Raw genomic sequence first — 20590 nt, forward strand, 5'->3', positions numbered from 1 at the left:
GCTAACTTGAAGTTAGGTCCCCCAAACATCTTTTAGTTCTGACATCCAAACTATTGACGCACTAATGTTGTTAGTTGGTCTAGGAAGCACTAACGATTGCACTAGAAGAGATCATTACTGCTTTCGAATTTGGAGAGAATTTATACCAATGAAAAATTTCCATGTACATTTAGAGGAGCTTCGTAACATATAATTGTCTATATCTTCACTAGTAGTACAGCACTAACGAAACTATTAGTGTTTGCTAGAAGCGCTAACGATGAACTATCGATTACAGTAGGATTAGTTGTTAGTGCTTCCGGGAGGAGAGTTTCTGGTTGTAGCGACCAAACTATTGAAGCATTAAAGTAGGGAGTTGGAGCTCTACAAACACTAACGATTGCACTAGTAGAGATCATTAGTGGTTTTGGATCTGGAAAGAATTTGATTCCATGAAAAATTCTCTATGTATTTTTTATGGTAGTTTCGTGACATATAATTCGTTAATAACTTTACGTGGGTAAGAATACTAACGTAGTGCTTTAGACCAGTACTAACGAAGCATTAACGATCGACACCACTTTTGTGTACTTTACACTATATTTACAAAATTCGCGAATCTAGCTTGACATCAAGTGAATATCACCACTTTAATTCGCTAATAACTTTACATGGATGAGAGTACTAACGTTGTGTTTGCAGTACTAACATAGTACTAACGATTGACATCACTTTTGTATACTTTGGACAATATTTACAAAAGTGGCGATTCTCGCTTGATGTCAAGTGAATATCGCCACTTTAATTCGCTAATAACTTTACATGGGTGAGAGTACTTACGTTGTGCTTGCAGTACTAACCAGTACTAACGCAGTACTAACGATTGACATCACTTTTGTATACTTTGGACAATATTTACAAAAGTGGCGATTCTGGCTTGACGTCAAGTGAATATTGCCATTTTAATTCGTTAATAACTTTACAGGGGTAAGAGTACTAACGTTGTGCTTGGAGTACTAACCAGTACTAACGTAGTACTAACGATTAGTATATTTTAATTATTAGTAAGTGGCGATTTTGACTTGACAAATGTAATATTACTGTGTGTTTCAGATGACAGCGGCATGACCTTGAGTTGGCTTCACGCGGTGTCCAATTGGCTTTGAGCGGTGTTGACAATTCGCGACAAACAGTTCTGCACGCCGACTTCTCCCGCTACTGTGAATCTTGACAATACCAGGTGTGCTACTTAGAAATATTGTATTAGCACATTAACTGCTCACTTTACGAAGTAGAGAAAAGAATTACGAACACATACGTAAAAACTATATCTTTTTATGTCAACTGGTTGTCATGATTCACGCTTTTAAATGTTTCCATATAAAACAATTAAAACAAGTAAAATGAGCGTTCAGTTCCGTGTCTAATTTCCAGTGAATTTTACTTCAATTTGGAAATAGAACTCAGCTTTTATTACAGGATAATCAGTGGTGTAACCTGCAAGTTGTTTAGGGGAACATTACTTTCAAGGAGAGAAAAGCTTTTCTCACATTTAGAACATAAAAAACGATCTCTTTCAGTATATGAAAGCATTTTAACTCACCAAACATACTATAAACATATATTTTCTCGATGCTACCTTATAAAAAGACGGATCTTGACATACTGAAGTTGAAAATCGGATTGTAAGAGATGAATCAATAAGCTATTTATAAGAAAAAAAATGCTGTTTATAGCAGGCTATTTATCTGACTTTGTATTTATGTGGGTTAAAATAGTAAAGGAAAAAAAGCTGGAAAAAATATCAACTCAGATTGATTATGAAGTAATATAGTAATGAGTTCACAGTGTGCCCAGTTAGGGAAATGAGAATATAAAGCATACGATTAATTTTAGTTGTTTTAATTAAGTGCAGAAACCGTATTGATGATGTTTGATTTTTAAAAAAAAAATCATACATATTTTATTATAAACGTTCCTCATTTGCATTAACTATTAAAGAAGTTTATTAGACATATACCAGACGAACCTCATTTTGGAGCTGAAAATAGTTTGGAAAGACTCTTATCACTTCTAGTGGGAATAGGAGGAGCATATATAAAATTTATAAAAACGACTGATATTAGTGTCGAACCGATAGTTTTTGGAATCGTTTAGATTAAGAGTGACACCCAAGATGCAATTTAAGTTCAAGTTCAGGCCCTATTAGCACCAGGGGGCCGAAATTGTGAAATATAAAAATAACTGAAAATGAGCGATACTAGTGTCGAATCCATAGTTTTTGAGGTCCCTAAACTGAGGGTGGCAGATCCTATGATCTTTAAGTTCAAGTTAAGCCATCAGTAGAGATATGACCTCCTAACACATCTAGGGAGAGTGGAAGAGAGTAACATATACAATGATTGAAAACAACCGATATTAGTGCAGAGTCCATAGTTTCTAGGGTCGCTGATATAAATAGCGACACTCCCGATGACATTTATATCCAACTTCTGCTCCAATTAGTACTTTTGGAGACGGGGAATGCTGGCATGAAAAAAATAATTACAAAGAACCGATATTAGTATTGATTCAGAGTTTTAGGGGTCCTAAGTTAATTGGTATTCAATAGACTTTCAATAGAATTTAAGCGACCCAATAGCGTTCAATCGCATTAGCACCTCTACCACAATGGGAAAAGGTTGACATGTAAAAATAATCGAAAATGACTTATATTAGTGTCAAGTCCATAGTTCTCGATATCGCTGTGATTTACACTCCCGATACCTTAAAGTCCAGTCGAATTCATAGTTTGGGTTTGTCAAGCTATTACGTTACAATCGTGATTACATTTAATCCCAAGTTTAGGAGTGAACGGGCATGTCAACTGGATTCGGAATTTACAGGGGCAAGGCAACACATCTATATATATTTGGATATATGTCAATGAATGCATATGCCAGTGTAACTCCAGAACGTTTGGTGTAATTTTAACCAAACTTGGTAGACATACGGCTGTAGAACACTACTTTCCCGACAAAAATAATAATGGTTGGAAATAACATACGAGATAAATCATCATTGTAATGAAGGAAAATAAACTGGAATTATCAAATTCATTGTGTCCTATTTTTTAAAGAAATATAGATTATGTTAGAAGTAATAATATATTTAACTTTACAACATTCTGCGACAAAAGAAAGTAGTAAATATGATGTTCCTACTATTTTCGTTGTAGTTAAGAGTACAATTTTATTCAATAATTACAACGAAATTGGAATTTAATACCTTCAGTTTGTCTTCGTACAACAAAACACAAACTATTTATTACAAATTGAAGGAATTCAAGGAAACTTTATAGAGAAAGATTAAATTTATAATAGTTTCTTTGTAAGAAATTTAACTTTCTAAGTCTCAACAAAACTGACATTATATTTTTTAAAAGGATTATTTCTTCTAAATGGAAGAGCAGATTCTTTTCCCTTGTTTGGAAGTTTATGGAGAGTTGGGAAATATGAGAAAATGTACACGGAGGAGAAATCTATGGAACTTCGGAGGAAACAATGAGATACTACGGTGGCAGTAGAAAATAGGAATAGGAATGTAGTCAGCGAGAGAAGTGAAGTCTTAGAAAGACGGAAAGAATAGGACTTAGACGAAAGTAGGGATAGTTGAGGACTTAGATGAAAGTAGGGATAGGTCGTGTGGTATAGATGTTCAAGTATAAAATGAAGTTATGCGAGGATGATAAAGGGTTATATCTAGACAACCCACGGCTCTGTTCTATTTAACAGAGTTGAAGAAAAACACAACGCCAGTAGCTATATCCTTATTACTAACGCAAAGATTACTTTGTGATGAAAGTAGAAATTGCCATATTTTAACACTTAGCTGTTAGACGAAGGTAAAACATACAAAAAGTTAGATCTCTTTTGTCTAATATTATAATATACTCTATAACCAAGGAGTATAAATTATAAAGATGTTAAACTTTCCGTCTTTATAATATATCCTGAAATATAGAAACATTACTTGACAAAGTATCTCCTTATTTTTGAAAACTTTACAAGTATAAACGTTGTTATAACAAAGTTATTATATTTTTACTGGTTATTGTAGCATAAATAAATGTTTGCAATGTACTGTACTGGTTATTGTAGCATAAATACATGTTTGCAATGTGCTCTGACGTAACAAAAAAAGACATGTCGTCAAATCTCTTCGTTATGGATACAGAAGTTGCAATACAGAAATACATCATGGATAAATTTCGGAACAAAATAGTTATAGACCTATTTCAGAACTTCATATTAGACATATGCCTACTAATTAAAACTTATAGTGGTACTTTATATCTCTTCAGTGGTAAAGCTCTCATCTCTGGTGTGTGGTGTCCCTGGCTCTATCTCAGCAATCACCAAGTGAACTTTGTAGGGGACAAATATCTTGTGTGAGTTTCCTCGAAGTTCTCCCGTTTGTTTCCATTTTCTTCATACAAGGGTTGGGGCAAAAGTCATGGTAACTATTTTTTTCTTGAAGATACCAGTCCGATTGGAAAATGTGACATATAGAGACGAAAGGACAAGGTGTTAACTACATGTGTGGAGTATGAATAACACTGAAATATCGCAACACACTAATTTATTACGGTAGTATACAGGACAATATGGCCTTTACGGTACAAAAGAACAACACAGTACGCATACAGTTGACATAATAAACCTGGACCTACAGATCCTCAAAGTAGTCCCCTGCTACCTGCACCACACGCTGCCAACGATGTGGGAGGAGCTGAATACCATCCGCCTCATCATTTGCCGCACCATGTGTGAATCGGGTCACCTGTTCACGCACGGCATTAGCAATTTCCTCGCGTGTTGCAAACAGCTTACCACGTACTGGTTCCTTAATCTTTTGAATGAGATCAAAGTCACAGGACAAAATGTCAGGAGAGTACGGTGGGAGATCCAATTCTTCCCATTTCCAACGTGGTAGTAGCTGCCCTGAACACTCTCCTTTATGTGGTTTTGCATTGTCGTGTAGGATTATTGCACTGTCCACAAGTTCCAGACGTTTCTCCTGAACGCCACGTCTTATTTGTCGCACCAGGAAGTCCCTGTAGTACTGTTAGGTCACTGTTCTACCATGTGGAACAAAGTGGCAAACAATGACACCCCTGACGTCTTACGCGACGATTATAATCAATTTGACTGGGGAAGGATTCTGACGGAACTTCTGCCTACTTGGTTATTCAGTATGTCGCCACTCCGCGGACTGACGTTTCAGTTCTGGTTCGTATGCCCTGGCCCAAAATTCATCGATGGCGATTATTCGTGACAGGAATTGATCGCCGTCTTGTTGCCAGCGTGCAAGGTGGTCGGAGCATATTGCATAGCGCATCCACCTTTGAACTTCCGTCAGTGCATGCGGTATCCACCGCGATACGATTTTGCGTAGTTGCAGCTCATTACGCAATATTCTGTGGACGGTGCGTTTCTCGATCCCACTTGCCTCCGCCAACTCCAGTAGCGTCCATCGTCTGTTTACATCCAGGAGCTGCTCGATGACGGCACGTGCTACGTCAGTCCGCACACAGACAGGTCGTCCCGAACGTTGCTCATCACTGGTTGACACACGTCCTTGCTGAAACTTTCCTACCCACCGTGCTACTATTCGGTATGGTAGGGAATTATTCCCAAGGGCTTCCACTAATTCAATGTGACATTCCATCGCATTTCTCCCTCGGAGAACGACTATTTTGATAAGCATGCTGCTCAACACGGGTTACTTCCATCTCGCACGACACTCACCAACTGACTAATTTCACAGCTCTCGCTGTGCTACTACTAGCTATTACAGAGCCATCTGTTGTGCTACATACACACTATGCGTGCAGAACTTCCACACGACACATAGAAGTTTGTGACCCTTTCACATATCTGCAAGAAAAAGAATAGTTGCCATGACTTTTGCCCCAACCCTCGTATGTATCTCATCATTACCGTCTCCCTTAGTCTCAGTGTATAATCGTGGGACGTAAAGATGAAAGGAATAAATAATTCTACAATGTTATTAGCATTTAGCAAAAAAATGTCCAAACATGAAACATTTACCAGTCATTAGATTTTCTGTATCATAGCAATGATGCTATTTAAGACCTTGACCTAAAATTTAACATATAACTCGAACTTATGTTCTTACCAGGAGAAAACATTAACTTTTACTAATGTGGAAGTACAATTGCTTTCAACTAGCATAAAATCAGTCTCATGTCTTATTCAGCCTAATGTCACACTTTGCCTACTAGGATTGAATATTTGTAATAAAACTCAAAGTGAATATTTGTTATGTAATTACTTATTTATTCATCGAACTCCTACATAAATCTGTGTAGCCTAATTTTCACTGTAATAATGAAAAATGAACAATAATAACTGAAAAAGGATTCAAAACGGAAGTTGACTAGGATTGTGTTTGAAGGTATCATCCAGGCACTCAGCTGAGGAAACTGAAGAAAAACGTTTAAGAAACCTATCAAAATGGCCGATCATCGGATTCAAACTCACAGCCTTCCCATTGCGAAGTAAAATCACTATTGACTAAGTTTTTTTTTTAAATGTATTGCAAAATATCCTATATGTTAAAGCAAGATTGCTAAGGAAACATATTTTTTTAAGGAAATGCTTTAAGAACATCATTTAGTTCTTGGGAAATAAACAGTTGAGTCGATAGTAAACTGGACGTCGATCAATCCGTGCAACTTGAGAAGTTTATGACGTCATCTGTATGTTCACAGAAGTTTCGTCTTTTCTGCTCGTTTTCCTCCCATAAGATGCTTTGCTAAGAGAGAAGACAACATTGGGTCCATTCATCAAGTGGACAGATATTTAAGACCTAGAAACTCTCATATGTGTTCGTTTTTCTAATATTTTACTTCAAGCTTTGTTCACAATGCTTGTTTCTCACTTCCTTGGATTATCCACTCTGAACCGAATCAACATCATTAAGTATTATATTGTTGTCAAATGTTTAAACGAAATGAAATGAAATGTTTATGCTAATACCTCGAGGTTGTACTCTAAGTGAGACAAGGGGGGCACGGTGGCTCAGTGGTAGAGCGTTCACCTCTGGTGCTTGGGGTCCCGGGTTCGATCCCAGCCCCCGCCAAGTGAACTTTGTGGTGGACAAACACCGTGCTCGTGGGTTTTCTCGGGGTACTCCCGTTTCCTCCCACTTTCTTCATTCCACCATTTCACTCATCTCTCATTATCACCGTCTCCTTTAGCCTAACCGGCATAACCGTGGGACGTAAAACTCAAATATTTCATTTCATTTTATTTCTAAGAGACAAATGGTAGACACAAACGAATGATAGTGTGGAATGAGAAGAAAAGAAAACTAATGGCAAGCACAAAAACTAGTTTTAAAAATCAGTTCGGTTTCCTATTACACCGGGTTTGATTTTCTATCACTTTTTTTATTTCCTTGTTAAGTTGTTTGTAAATCAGTGCTACAAGAATTAGAACAGATATAGGCTCCGGCGAGAATGACACTGGTTGAAGTATAAACTCAAAACTTTTGTGGAGAAAAAGGAACACGGTTTGGTGGAAAACGGAAACAAGGTTCAGTGAAAAACGAAATCGGTTTTGAAGTAAAACTGAAACGGGTTTTGGAGAAAACCAGAATGTCGGTTATTCCTTTCTCAGTTTTTCTATAAACTGGTTTTATAAAACCGGTGCTAATCCGCATTGCGTGACCGGTAGCTAATGCGCATTGTCTTGGGTTAAATTCCTGGTAATGGGTCCTTCCCTCGGATACAAACTCCAAGTAGTAATTCGGACACAACTTTAAACTAGGAGTAATTTGGGAAGGGCAGGGGCAATCCATCCAGTGACTTTGAGAAACGTATGCTTTTTATTAAACTGTAAACTCACTGATAAAAATGTGAAACACGTAAGTGGACAACCTTGCCCTTTGCCCCAAAAAATATGAAATGAGCTACTCATCTCCTACTTACCTCCTACTGTTCTTACGTTAGCAAACTACTGTTTATATAAATGACAAGTTAGAAGAAGAACAAATCAATTACTTTAAAGTTTTTGATCAATATTATGATTTTAAGATTTTTCTAAGTGGAGACAATTTAGTAGATGATGAACAACTGTTATGTCATGTCATTTGGTGTAAATATTTTTGTGAATCAGAAAATTCAGAATTATTGAAAGTGGCAGAATTAATTTTCTATTTGATAAGTCACAATGCTAGTACAGAAACACTATTTTCTATCAAAAATACTCAGTAGTTGAAGAAGAGAAACAAACTACCTGTAGAATCAGTCAAAATTATTACGTGCGTGCAGTACAATGTTAAAGAGTATTCATGTTTTGAATTTCATGATTTTCTTTTGAGAGATAAGATATTGGTGAAGATTGGAGCATTTGATAAATATACTGAAAGCTAAAGGCGATTGTGACCATAGTTAACCTGTATATATAGTAAACAATTGTACTTCTGTTTTTTCCATAAATTAATAATACACGTATAGATATCTCCAACTTTTAATTTTGTATTTCAGTTTTAGATGTTTTCATCAGTTCAAATAGGAAAAGCCAAGTGACTGTAGTGAAAAAAATCTAATGTATGCATACTTTATATATAATATATGTTTCAAACATTACTAGGTTTTATATCCATTATTGCAGTAGTTTAATGGCAAAGAATGACTATCTCCAAGGCGTCCTCTTTTTTCATACTGGCCATTTGGTCACCCTAGGTATGACATGCATACATAGAAACACACACACACACACACACATATATATATATATATATATATATATATATATATAGGTAGGTAGGTAGGTAGATAGATAGATAGATAGATAAATGGATAGATATTGTAGTTATGCTTAAGGTTTATTTTAATTGGGATATATTGCGAGAGGTTTTGTATTTTATATATAATTATTTTTTATATATTTTTGATAGAAGAGTTATATAACATTAATTAAATTTGGTAATTTTATGTATGAATAAAAGACATAAGCTTTAGAACTAAATGTGTGACTGATTTAATGTTTCTGATTAGTTATGTGACGTTTGTGAATTGGTTTATGTGTTGAGACATTTTTGGCAGTTGAAGAGTTTTTAAGTATATACTTGCATTCTTTACTGAAGATATTGTTTTACAACAGTTACTTGAAGTTTAGTTTGAAAGCAAGCTTTAAATTTGATGGGGATTTAGAGAGAAGTATGTTATTTGATGAAACAGTTACTTTTTTGAACTTTAATTAATGTACGTTTTGTAGTTTTACTTTTTTGATTGAGTTGCTTTTTTTGATTGGCTATGATGTTTGAAGTTTGAATGTACTTTTATTTTTTAAGTTACATTGAGACAGTTAATGATATAATGTTTGGTAACATACAATTTTATTTTGGAAGTATTGTGAGGTTATATATTATTACTTTTGCTGAGGTTGTTACTTAAAGTGACGTAGAATGTAGACGTAGAACAATGCTAATGAAAAAAGTGACCCAGAAAATTGGGTTTATGTATAAGTCGGAATTTGGTTTAGATGAAGAAATTTGTTAACGCAAGATTTACCTAATGAGGAAATTTATTATGTAAGTTAAATATGTTTTTAGCACATAAAACGAATTTGTAGACAAATTATACAATATTTTTTAACATTTTATAATAGATTTTTGATTTGAAATTATGCAAAGGAATATTTTTTGTTTTTTTCTTTTCTTTTTAAAAATATAGTTAAAATTACTATATATATATATATATATATATATATATATATATATATATATATATATATATATATATATATATATATATATATATTAGGATAAATTTCCAAACCTTTTTAGAACAAGCTTTTAGAAATTAAATTAAAGTTTTGTGGTCAGTAAAGTGTTTAGTTAATTCATAAACTAAATAAAATATTCACGTCAATTTTTAAAAAGCTTAAACATTAAACAAAATAGGTTCGCTTCTATAAATTTTGAATGATCCTACAGGAGAAACAAAGACGAAACATCACGGAGAGATAGAAAAATTGAATACAATGACATATGTATTACATTAAATACATTAAACACAAAGACAACAAATTGAGAAGAAAAGCTATTTCATAATGTAGTCAGCTTCAGTTTATGATTTATGTTTGAATCTTTGCAATGGACACTATAATGTAGTATCTTTGATTATTATTTCTATATTTCTTTATTGTACCTTTCTTTTCCAAATAAAGATCTGAATTTTTTTACAATCAGGAAAGATAAATATACATTTTCTGAAGAGATTGAAAACTTTTTTTCAGGAAAAAGAGATAATCCAGTGATTCTTTCATTGATTCATTCATAAACAGATCTCTAAAATAAATCAGTTCACTGACATTCATAAACAGATCAGCTTCTATGTCTAATCTGAAACAGATCTGTTCAAAGTTCTGACAGTTTCAGATTAGACATCGAACGTTAAAATTTTGTATAAATGTTCCCTTTGCGTAAGATAGGATTTTGCGAAATACTGTCCCTGAGAAGGATTAAGGAGGTTTGAATGTTTTTTGCCGTTCTCCAGATATCAAAAACTATTAGTACAATCTACAATCTTGAATTCTATATATACAGTATAATCAGAGTAAAACTATTGACTCGGTGATTCATTCATCAACGTATCTCCAAAACAACTTTGAAATTTTGTATAAATGTTCTCCTTGCAGTTTAAGCTGTAGATAAGTTCTTTTTTAAATGTGGCAGCTAAGGGAGTACAAGAAGGCTTGAATGATTTTTTTTTTTTTTTTTTTTTTGTCTTTCTCCGATCACCGAAACTATTGGATATAGACACTTGAAATTTCGCACAAATGTTCTCCTTACACATTAAGTGTATATAAATCTGGACTTTTCGAAATGCTACCCCTAAGGGAGATAAGAGGACTTGATTTCCTTTCCGTTCGATAGCTCTCCGAAACTATTAGTCATAGAACTGTGAAATCGTGTATAAATATTTTTCTTGCACTCTAGGCTGTAGAAAAGACAATATGAAATGCGACCCCTAAAGGAAGACAAAAAGGCTTGAACGTTTTTTTGTTGTTGTTGTTTGCCAAATTTCTGGAACTATTAAGTTTAAAATCTTGGAATTTTGTATAAGTGTTTTCCGTACACTCAAGACTGTAAAGAACAGTTTTCTGTATGTGGGGGTGGGGCGAAAGAGAGGAGGGAAAGGCTCGAATATTTTTTGTTGTTATCCAAATATCAAACTATTAGGCGCAAAACCTAGAAATTTTGTTTTAAAAAATTCCTCATGTACTCTAGAGTCTAGACTTAGAAAGTAAATAAGATTTATAGGACAAGAGGGAGATCTTCAACACTTTCGTCTACTTTTACCAAATCTCCGTAGCTAATGGAACAAGAACTAAAATTTTGTAAATTTTTTTCCCTGAACCTTTGACGGAGGGTGATGTAGATTATTACAAATGGGACACCTACAATGAAGAAGGGGATTTAAGCTCTTTCTTCAACTCCTATCGGATCTTTTGATCTCTTGGCTGTAGAACTTGAAATTCTCGGCCAATTTACTCATTGGATCCTAGGCTAAAGATAGGATGGGATGTTATGGAAAGTGCGAGAAAGCGGGGTTGGACTGTTTTTCACTGTTCACCAAATCTCCAAAACAGTTGGGCGTGGATTATTGAAATTTACTAAAAATGTTTTCCTAAAATTCTAGACAACTGATGAGATACAAATTTCTGAAATTTGAGATCTAAGAGGACGGAAAATTGGGAATATTCTAGATATAGGAAGTTGAAAGTTTGTAAGACGGAACTTTAAATAATTCTGCTGCGAGGTGTACATAGTTTTATTGGATGTTTTACATTATTACTACGAATTTCTTTTGAAATGTTCAACATACAGCCATAAACTATGTATACTGATGTTTTGATAGACCCTAAATACAATAGGAATCTCATAGTTTGACTAATTTGAGAGTAATAAATTTTGAGTAACAATTTCCACGAAACAGAAGAAAATCTTTAGGCTTCGAGTGTAAGAAAGCGATTTTACAATATAACTTTGACAAAATGAGCGCCTTTAAAAATACATATTCCGTGATGACGAAAATCGACTAAAAATTAGGCTTACGATTTCTATGAATTTGAGTGAATCCACTATTTTCGGATGATAGAAAACGACTTGACTCGGTCTTGACGCAGTGGGAAGTTGTTTAGAAGCATTTGTGAGTATGATTTCAGCGAAATCAAACTTTGTATTGACAAGTGTTTGAAACGAGAAAACATGTTTTACATAGCTCTCAAATATTTTCTTAAATCTTATTCTTCCCGTCCGAAGAATTGACATTCTACTAGTAAAATTATTATTATTATTATTATTATTATTATTATTATTATTATTATTATTATTATTATTATTATTATTATTATTATTATTATTATTATTATTATTATTTATCGTTTAAACCTGTAATATTATCCATATATTTTATCACTACATATTCTACGTCACTATTCTTAGACAAACCTTACTTAAAAACGCGCGCGCGCGTGTGTGTGTGTGTGTGTGTCTGTTATCAGATTTTTAGAAAGAAAGGAGTTGTTTAGAGCCACCAAATTTTATACTCAGATGGATATTCACCAGATCTAATCGCGTGTGATGCCAGTTTTTCGGTTCTAGACTCGAGGAAGATTGGAGGAGTCTCAGGATCTGGAGTTTAAAAAAAGTGTGGAGTACATCAGAAGTCCTTCAAGTTAGACAACCGAACTATTGTGCCATATTACAGGTTGCATACTGTTTGTTCAATTCTTTTGACCATCAGCCTGCGTAATTGAGATTCAGAGATCTTTGTTATACTCATATAGAGTTACAATAAAAGTGTTCCCCTCTTGGGACAGGCATGAAAGCCCAAGAGCTGTGTGAAATAGTAGTACTAAAATTACTCTAATATTCCTTCTCAAATAATTTTCCTGTTCTTGTTTGAATATTCGAATATCCGAATATTCTTTTCCAATATTCGAACAATTATTCGAGTTTTATTTAAGCTGAGTTTGGCTTCCCATTCAGCAGCGATTGAATATGAGACGTGGACCTATATCTTAACATGGGATCCGAGCCAGATAAACTCCTACCGAGAATCGAAGCCAGGTCTTCTGCGAAAAAGACTGTGTTCTATATTCATACCCATAAGGAACCTCAAGAACGAAAATTCGAAAAATATTCGATTATTCGAAAAATTCAAACTTCGAATGTTCGAATAATGAATTATTCTAATTTTAACAACACCAGTGAGGAAGTAAGATTTTCAGCCAGCACCATACTCCTGTCTCCTTTACATCACCGAGAACCCATTCTAAAGAGCTTGGGTAAACCTCAAAACCGCATTAGAAACAAGGCAAAACTAAAGAAAAATTTACACGAGAGAAAAGGGACGTAAAACTTCGATCAGCCAATCAAAATCAGAGCTGATATTTTTCTATGAAATGTTGTGGCACATTTCATTTTCTATTTCTACTTTTTCAACACATAAAATATTCGACAATGTAATGTTATTCTCAATATATCTATCTATCTATCTATATTATATATATATATATATATATATATATATATATATATATATATATATATGTGTGTGTGTGTGTGTGTGTGTGTTTGTGTGTGTGTGTGTGTGTGTGTGTGTGTTAGGATGGTGCATTGGAAACGTTAAATAAATCAATACATGCTTAGTTAATTAAAATAATGAAACATACTACATTTTACAAGACATAAGCATATGTCAAATTAGTAGCCAGAAATTCATATTTGTGTACCAAGTAGCCAACATTTCACTGAAAGTTTTATCATTACGACCTTTCAAGACAAATATACATAAATTCAAATAAACATCCAACACTGGATATGAGACAAGCAATATCTTCAATAAAATCAAGGTGGATATTAATATTGTCGTGCTGTCTTATACAGAGAACGTGTCTTATTCTTATCAAGGACTACACTTTCTCTCTTTCTTAGCTGCTGCATTTGTGTTGTTTGCACAGGCAACATTCCAGAAAGCGGGTAAACGGTGATGTCTGCTTGATCTTGAATCATGACGGTATTCCACAGAGACTGTGAACTTCGGTTCATCTGGTTGTGAAATAGAACACCAAGTGAGAGAGAGAGAGAGAGAGAGAGAAAGCACAAACAGAGCTAGACTCTTGTTTACTTTTGTGTGGGTTTTCGAACGAGAAGCCGCTTTCTAGTAATCTCCTGTCCCCAGAGATGAAGAAGTGGAAGACACCAAAGTATACCGCAGGGAACCATGGCTTTCACCTTCCTTGCGACTTCAAAATCATTAATGTCAAGTCGGGTCCTTTACTCAAGCTATAGGCTCATAAAAAATTTCAGTTGCGTGGCGATCTTTTCGTTAAACCTGCTTGCGTACAGGACTGTTTGGCTGCTACAGTTACGAAGTGCAATGTCGTTTTATTTGTTCCCTTTGAAACCAAAGAAATATAAGGAAGTTATTTTTTTGCTAAGTTCCGTTGTCCATGACACACTAGCTGAAAAGCTCATGGTGATTGGAGAACTTTCTCATAAAATTTATTATAGCAACTGTTCGACAGCTGTGAAAGAGAACATATTTTATTAACACTTGCTGCTGACCAAATAATACATAGGGGCCGTTGTGGCTCAGTGGTAGAGGGTTCACCTCTGGTGCTTGGGATCCCTGATTCGATTCCAGCTCCCGCCAAGTGAACTTTGTGGTGGACAAATACCGTGTAAGTGGGTTTCATCGGGGTTCTCCCGTTTCCTCCCACTTTCTTCATTCCACACTTTCACTCATTTCTCATCATCATCGTCTCCTTTAGCCTAACCGGCATAATCGTGGGACGTAAAACTCAAAAATTTCATTTCATTTTTTCAAATAGTACATACTACCGTTTACATCATGCAATGCAATTAGTGTGTTCTTTTCCTATCTGAATTCAACTAGATTAGATTTTATATTACTTGATTCCGTATAATTATGCATAAGTATATTGTATATAAATTTTAATATTTTCTTCTCCTCCTGGTTCTAGGAACAGATCCATTTTCTTTACATAACATCTTAATTGTATTTAAATGGGTGGTAAAACACAAATAAAATGTTCATTCTCATTATATTCCCATTAATTAAATGCTACTTATACAACTATCTTTTCTTTTATTATATATAAATATTTATATAATTATTTCATTTAATTATTTTCTTTTCTTCCATACATTAATAACTTTATTTTCAAGGTCAATTGAACTTCCACCATATTACTCAACTATTGCCTTACAGCTTATTACGTTACTAGGATCTTGCTTTCTGTGTGTATTTTCCATGACATATTCTCGGGAAACATTATTAAGGTGGATCACCACCTGGAAGTCAGTACATACTTTAGCTCATTTCCTTAACTACTGCGCAATGAAACGTTACATATTATAAATATTGTACTGTAAGATAGAGTGTTGATTCAGCTACAGCACAAGACTGATTCATTTGGTTGTGTCTCCTGATATCGAAAAATGTAACAAATAAAAGAAAATATTTGATTCGTTTTACAATGAGCACACAACATGGCAGTTACTGTTAGATCTTACTAGAAGTGCTCAGTTTTATGAGATGTTTACTTGTATGTGTAAAGTATTTTAAGGTAAAAATCTTATCACGAAATAGATATACTGTTTGACCGTTTTTCGTATTATGTTTCATATTTTATTTAAATTTTAATTTACATTTAAGGAAATACATTTTGAGACGAAACTTGCGCAGAACGCCATAATGCGTTTTTGTCAAATTTGTATGTTTACTGTAGTAGTCACAATAAGAAAATTCCTGGATCCTAGCGTTGCAGTTCAAGAAGCGGAATGGCGGTAGGGTCGAAAACTAAGTTCTCCAGTAAGTATCTAAGCAGAATTCCATGATTACTCCCTTTATTATCTGGCATCAGTAAACACTCGACACTATCTGGGAATGCCGCACTATTCAAGCAGAGTTTAGCATGCACCAAGAACACCTAGTGATCCACCTTAAACATAAGAAAACAATTCAAGGAATCTCATTGTAAAGCACCTGGGACGGTATTCATGGAATCATAATTTTATATATATATATATATATATATATATATATATATATATATATATATATATATATATATATATATATATATATATATAGTTCGGTTATTCCATAATAGTATGCTAGCGACCTGCCAGGTTGCATGCAATTATTTTATATAGTTAAGTTTTAAAGTGGGTCGTCCGTTTCTAGCAAAAGTTTGAAAATTTATCGGGAACTAAAGGAATAATTTACTTGTTTGTGTGCTTGGTAATATATAGAGCCTATAAGGAGAGCGAAAATTGTGTTTATTTATTTGTTTTATATAAGCGGTCCTAACCATGGAACTATTTGGAAAATGGAGTGAACTACTTAGCCCAAGGTTACTGCATGCTAGGATTGTAGGAATGTAATGAGCATATGTTTTGTAAACATGGCTACAGGTATACAAACACGCAGCCCTGGATGTGAGATAACAGTATTAGAGTTAGTGAAACAAAAAGGTAATAATCAGGAAAATCTATTAAGGGGATGTTATACCTCTTTGCTTAGGTTTCTAACTCTCCATTTGATAACACGTAAATTTTAATATGGTAATTTCTAACAAAGTATTACAGGTAATGACTTGAAATTTTTAATACAAATACACAAGACCCATATAAATCCAACCACGGTCTCCAATTTACGTTACATGCGTTAGATTAATTGCGATATATTCTTCAGAAAGTTTGGCAACTATGCTGTATATAGTATATGGATAGATCTTTTTGAAAGAATTGAGAGCCCTCTGAACCTCTAGCCCTACTAGTCTTCGCGACACGTGGTAGTGATTTATGAGCGCTTCAGGCTAAAAACCAATGTCGCCTCTGTTCCTTTCCTTCTAATTTTCTTTTTTTTCCCTTTTTTTCAAAAACTTGTTTTGGGCAGCTTTGCCCTTTTGTCGGCTGTCTATAGAAATAGCAGTCATACTCCCTGGAATTGTTGATTCTCGGTTGGAACAGTCACTTCCTCTCCGTCGTGAACCTCAGTGTTAGATTCGAAAAACAAAAATAAACTCGAAGACAGTAAATGTAAAAAGACAGCAGCAGCAGTAGTTTGTATTAAAAATTTGGAATGAACAAAAATATTGTATCTAAATAACGTATTTGTGTTAAATGTGCTTTATCATGATAAGAAGTTCTATATTCTTCTCGTATAAGATGCTATAAATGCTCTACTTTGTAATAAAACTAAAAGTAATGTCTTTGAAAGATGGCATTAGACTTGGAAAAAATTGGTTTTGTGGGGTCAATTTAATATTTCATACATACAATATTTTTATTCAATTTTCAGAAATTAGTGTGTTGGTAACATACAAAGGGTACAGTACATGTAATGAGTGTACAATATTAAGATATTTTATTGATAATTGTTTTTTGGACGAGTTAACTTCAGGCATATAATCATTCTATTCTTTTCTTTAATGTAATTAATATAAATGTGTACACAGAGTATGAATGTTGTTTGACAATAGTAAGGTATTTCGTTGAAAAAAAAATGCTTTTTGTAGGATAATTTTAATTTTAGATATATAGTCATTCTACCTGTTTTCATAAAGTAATTAATATAAATGTATCAACAGTATAAATGTCGTTAGTGTTAGAAATGTAGTGAAATATTTCGTTGATAATTGTTTTTTGTAGAATCATTTGAATTTTCATCTTATAGTCATTCAATGGGGTTCCATAGTCTAGTGGTTAGAGCGTTCGACTCCTGATCGTCTGGTTCTAGGTTCGATTCCCTGCTAGAATACTCAAATTATCGGCGTCTGCCCATCGTCAAGGTGGGTAGCCATGTGATTAAAAGACATGGCAGTCTATATAATTAATATAAATATATACACAGTACAAATGTTGTTTGACAGTAGTGAGGTACAGTATTTCGTTGATAATTTATTTTTGTAAAATGTATACTATTTTTATAATGGTAGAATGTGTGTATACTATTTATAGGATGTAGACCTATACATTTCTTTGTATAGACTTTTATAATGTATAATGAATTTTTATAATCAAGAGCAAAGGTTTAAAACCTTAGAATGGGCGAATCTTGCCACAAAAGCGAGATGTACCCGTAGAGAGATTAATAATAATAATAATAATAATAATAATAATAATAATAATAATAATAATAATAATAATAATAATAATAATAATAGTAATAATAATAATAATAATAATAAGGGAAGGAATGAAGACGTACTAAAGGAAGCTAGTGAAGGACGATAGATCATGAATATAATAGGAAAGAGAAGAAACAGCATGCTTACCTATCTTATTCGACACTCCGATCGGACCACCGTGTTGATAGAGGAAAAGGCACAAGAAAAACCAGGAAGTGGAAGACCAAGGATAGAAAAATCTATAAGCTTTACGTCCCACAGTTATGCCTGGTAGGTTAAAGGAGCTAGTGATGTTGAGAAATGAAGGAAATGGTGGAATGCAGAAAATGGAAAGAAACGGGAGAACCCCGAGAAAAAACCCACACATGGTGTTTGTCCTCCACAAAGTTCACTTGGTACGAGCTGAGATCAAACTAAGGACGCCATGCATTAGAGGTGAACGCTCTATCACTGAACCACAGCGGCCCGACCAAGGATAGATGCAGTTACGAAGAAGATACCTCATCAAATTATAAAACAGCTTTCCCAGGGAAGTTTTAAAATATCCTTCTTGCGCATCAACCTATGATTGAAGTGAGGAAGATTATTATTAGCCCTATTATTATTATTATTATTATTATTATTATTATTTTATCGAGAATGTACTTCTGGGTTTCCTCCTAAAAGAATACACTATTTCCAACTATAGTTATCCTACTTTTTACAAATTTGTGTAATTTAATATTGGTTTAAATAGTAGTAGTTTTCAAGCTACATATATGAGTTCTTTGACTAACTGAATAGTGCACGCCCCTTCTGGCTCACTCGCCACTATTTAACATTAAATTTCAGATGCCTCTATATATTTGCATAAGTTTATTATTTCTAAAATAAACATTACGTAAAAGGTTTATTCAAATTGATATCAAGTTTTTCTAACATTTGTATATTACGCATATCTTCCTTAATTTGCATTACTCACATTACCCCCAGAGAACGAACAAATTTTAGAGTTCTGGTTTAAACTTCTCTTACAATAATAAGCAAATATACGAGGAACAAATTTACCATTATTGACGATGCGGAGGGGAGGAGATTTTCTGGACTAGGAAGGAATGTGTGCGGGTGCAGAGCAGAAATCTGCACGGGTCGGAATTTTCAGCCCGGGCCCGGTCCGTGAATTTACAATGTGAGGCCCGACCCGAGTCCGAAATATGTCTTAGCATTTAGGCCCGAGCCCGGATTGAGCTCTGTGATAATCAAATGAGCCCGAAATAAGCCCGAATTACAGAAACTTAATTATTAATGTAAAATTGTATTTTTATTTACAGCAATTCGAGGTTTGATTTTGCAGTTGTGTTTTAAAAGTCCTCCAGAAAGAACGGTGCAATTTTTATCGTTTTACACTATATTTACAAAGTTAGGCCCGAAAAAAAGTCCGAGAAATATGGTTGTATATTTAAAAATTCACAGCCCGAACCCATGGGCGTCATTTAGGGGGGCAGGGAAGGGCATTTGCCCCTCTGAGTTTGAGATTTATATAGATTTTATCAATAGAATAGTAGTAAGTCAGTGAAAAACGCGAAATTTTACATATATCAAGGGGTCTTACCCCCCCCCAGCCAAATCTGAAATGACGCTACTGCCTGAACCCCTCCCGGGCCCGAAGTAATACATGCTTTGTAGGCCCGAGCACGTGCAGACCTCTAGTGCAGGGGCGTTTTAAGTGGTGGGCAACTGCCCACGGTCTTGCATCTTTAGGGACCTCGCAAAGACCAACGAGCCTAAATCGATTTGGCACTCAGTTTTGTCGATGCAACAATAGAAACAAGTATGAATTCGGACTTACAGAAAAACAATACATAAGGCTTCAAACTAACTTTTCATCTATTCGTATATATTAGATCGCTAGCATACGCGACAGGCGGCGAGTTTATTTTAAGATTGCAATAATGAATGTATATAAGTCTTTATCGTTGGGATGAATTGTTTTCGATAAATTTTATTATAATTAGCAATTTTTAAAAAAGGGGGCAGAAAAAGGGGTCAGGAAGGACTCGTAAACCTTACTCGCCTTGCTGTGCAGATGGTATGGTCAAAATCAATACTAGATAGTGAAAGTGTAAGTGTAAAGGCTAATATGGAACAGAGAAACAAAAGAGAACTTCTTCAGAAGGGAATTGGGAGGGGAGGGGAGGGGAGGGGAGGGGAGGAGAGTACAATGCTGTGACACTTGAAATGCGTCTTGATCTGTATACTTCAACAAACTTTTCTTATTAGATTACGCAATTTCTAGTTTCTTACTCCGATTATTCAAAGAATTCAAATATTCTCGGAGGGAGTGACCGCCCCTCCCTTTAATCCGTCTGTGGTGTCATTCAGTTTTGCTT

General features: G+C 34.4%; 1 protein-coding gene across 1 annotated transcript; it reads right to left on the reverse strand.

The window, feature by feature from the left end:
* Nucleotides 1-5205: 5205 nt before the first annotated feature.
* On the reverse strand, nt 5206-5727 carry LOC145679264 (histone-lysine N-methyltransferase SETMAR-like). Its single transcript, XM_081749852.1, has one exon. It carries the CDS (start codon nt 5725-5727, stop codon nt 5206-5208), a length of 522 nt encoding a protein of 173 aa, XP_081605978.1.
* Between the last annotated feature and the right edge of the window lie 14863 nt (nt 5728-20590).

Source organism: Thermobia domestica, chromosome 2 (assembly GCF_964235325.1).
Source record: "Thermobia domestica chromosome 2, izTheDome1.hap1.1, whole genome shotgun sequence".
NCBI classification, from domain to species: Eukaryota; Metazoa; Arthropoda; class Insecta; order Zygentoma; family Lepismatidae; genus Thermobia; species Thermobia domestica.

What these genes read in the sequence shown, in the direction of transcription:
- LOC145679264 (XM_081749852.1), bottom strand. Translation starts at nt 5,727, where the DNA reads ATGCTTATCAAAATAGTCGTTCTCCGAGGGAGAAATGCGATGGAATGT.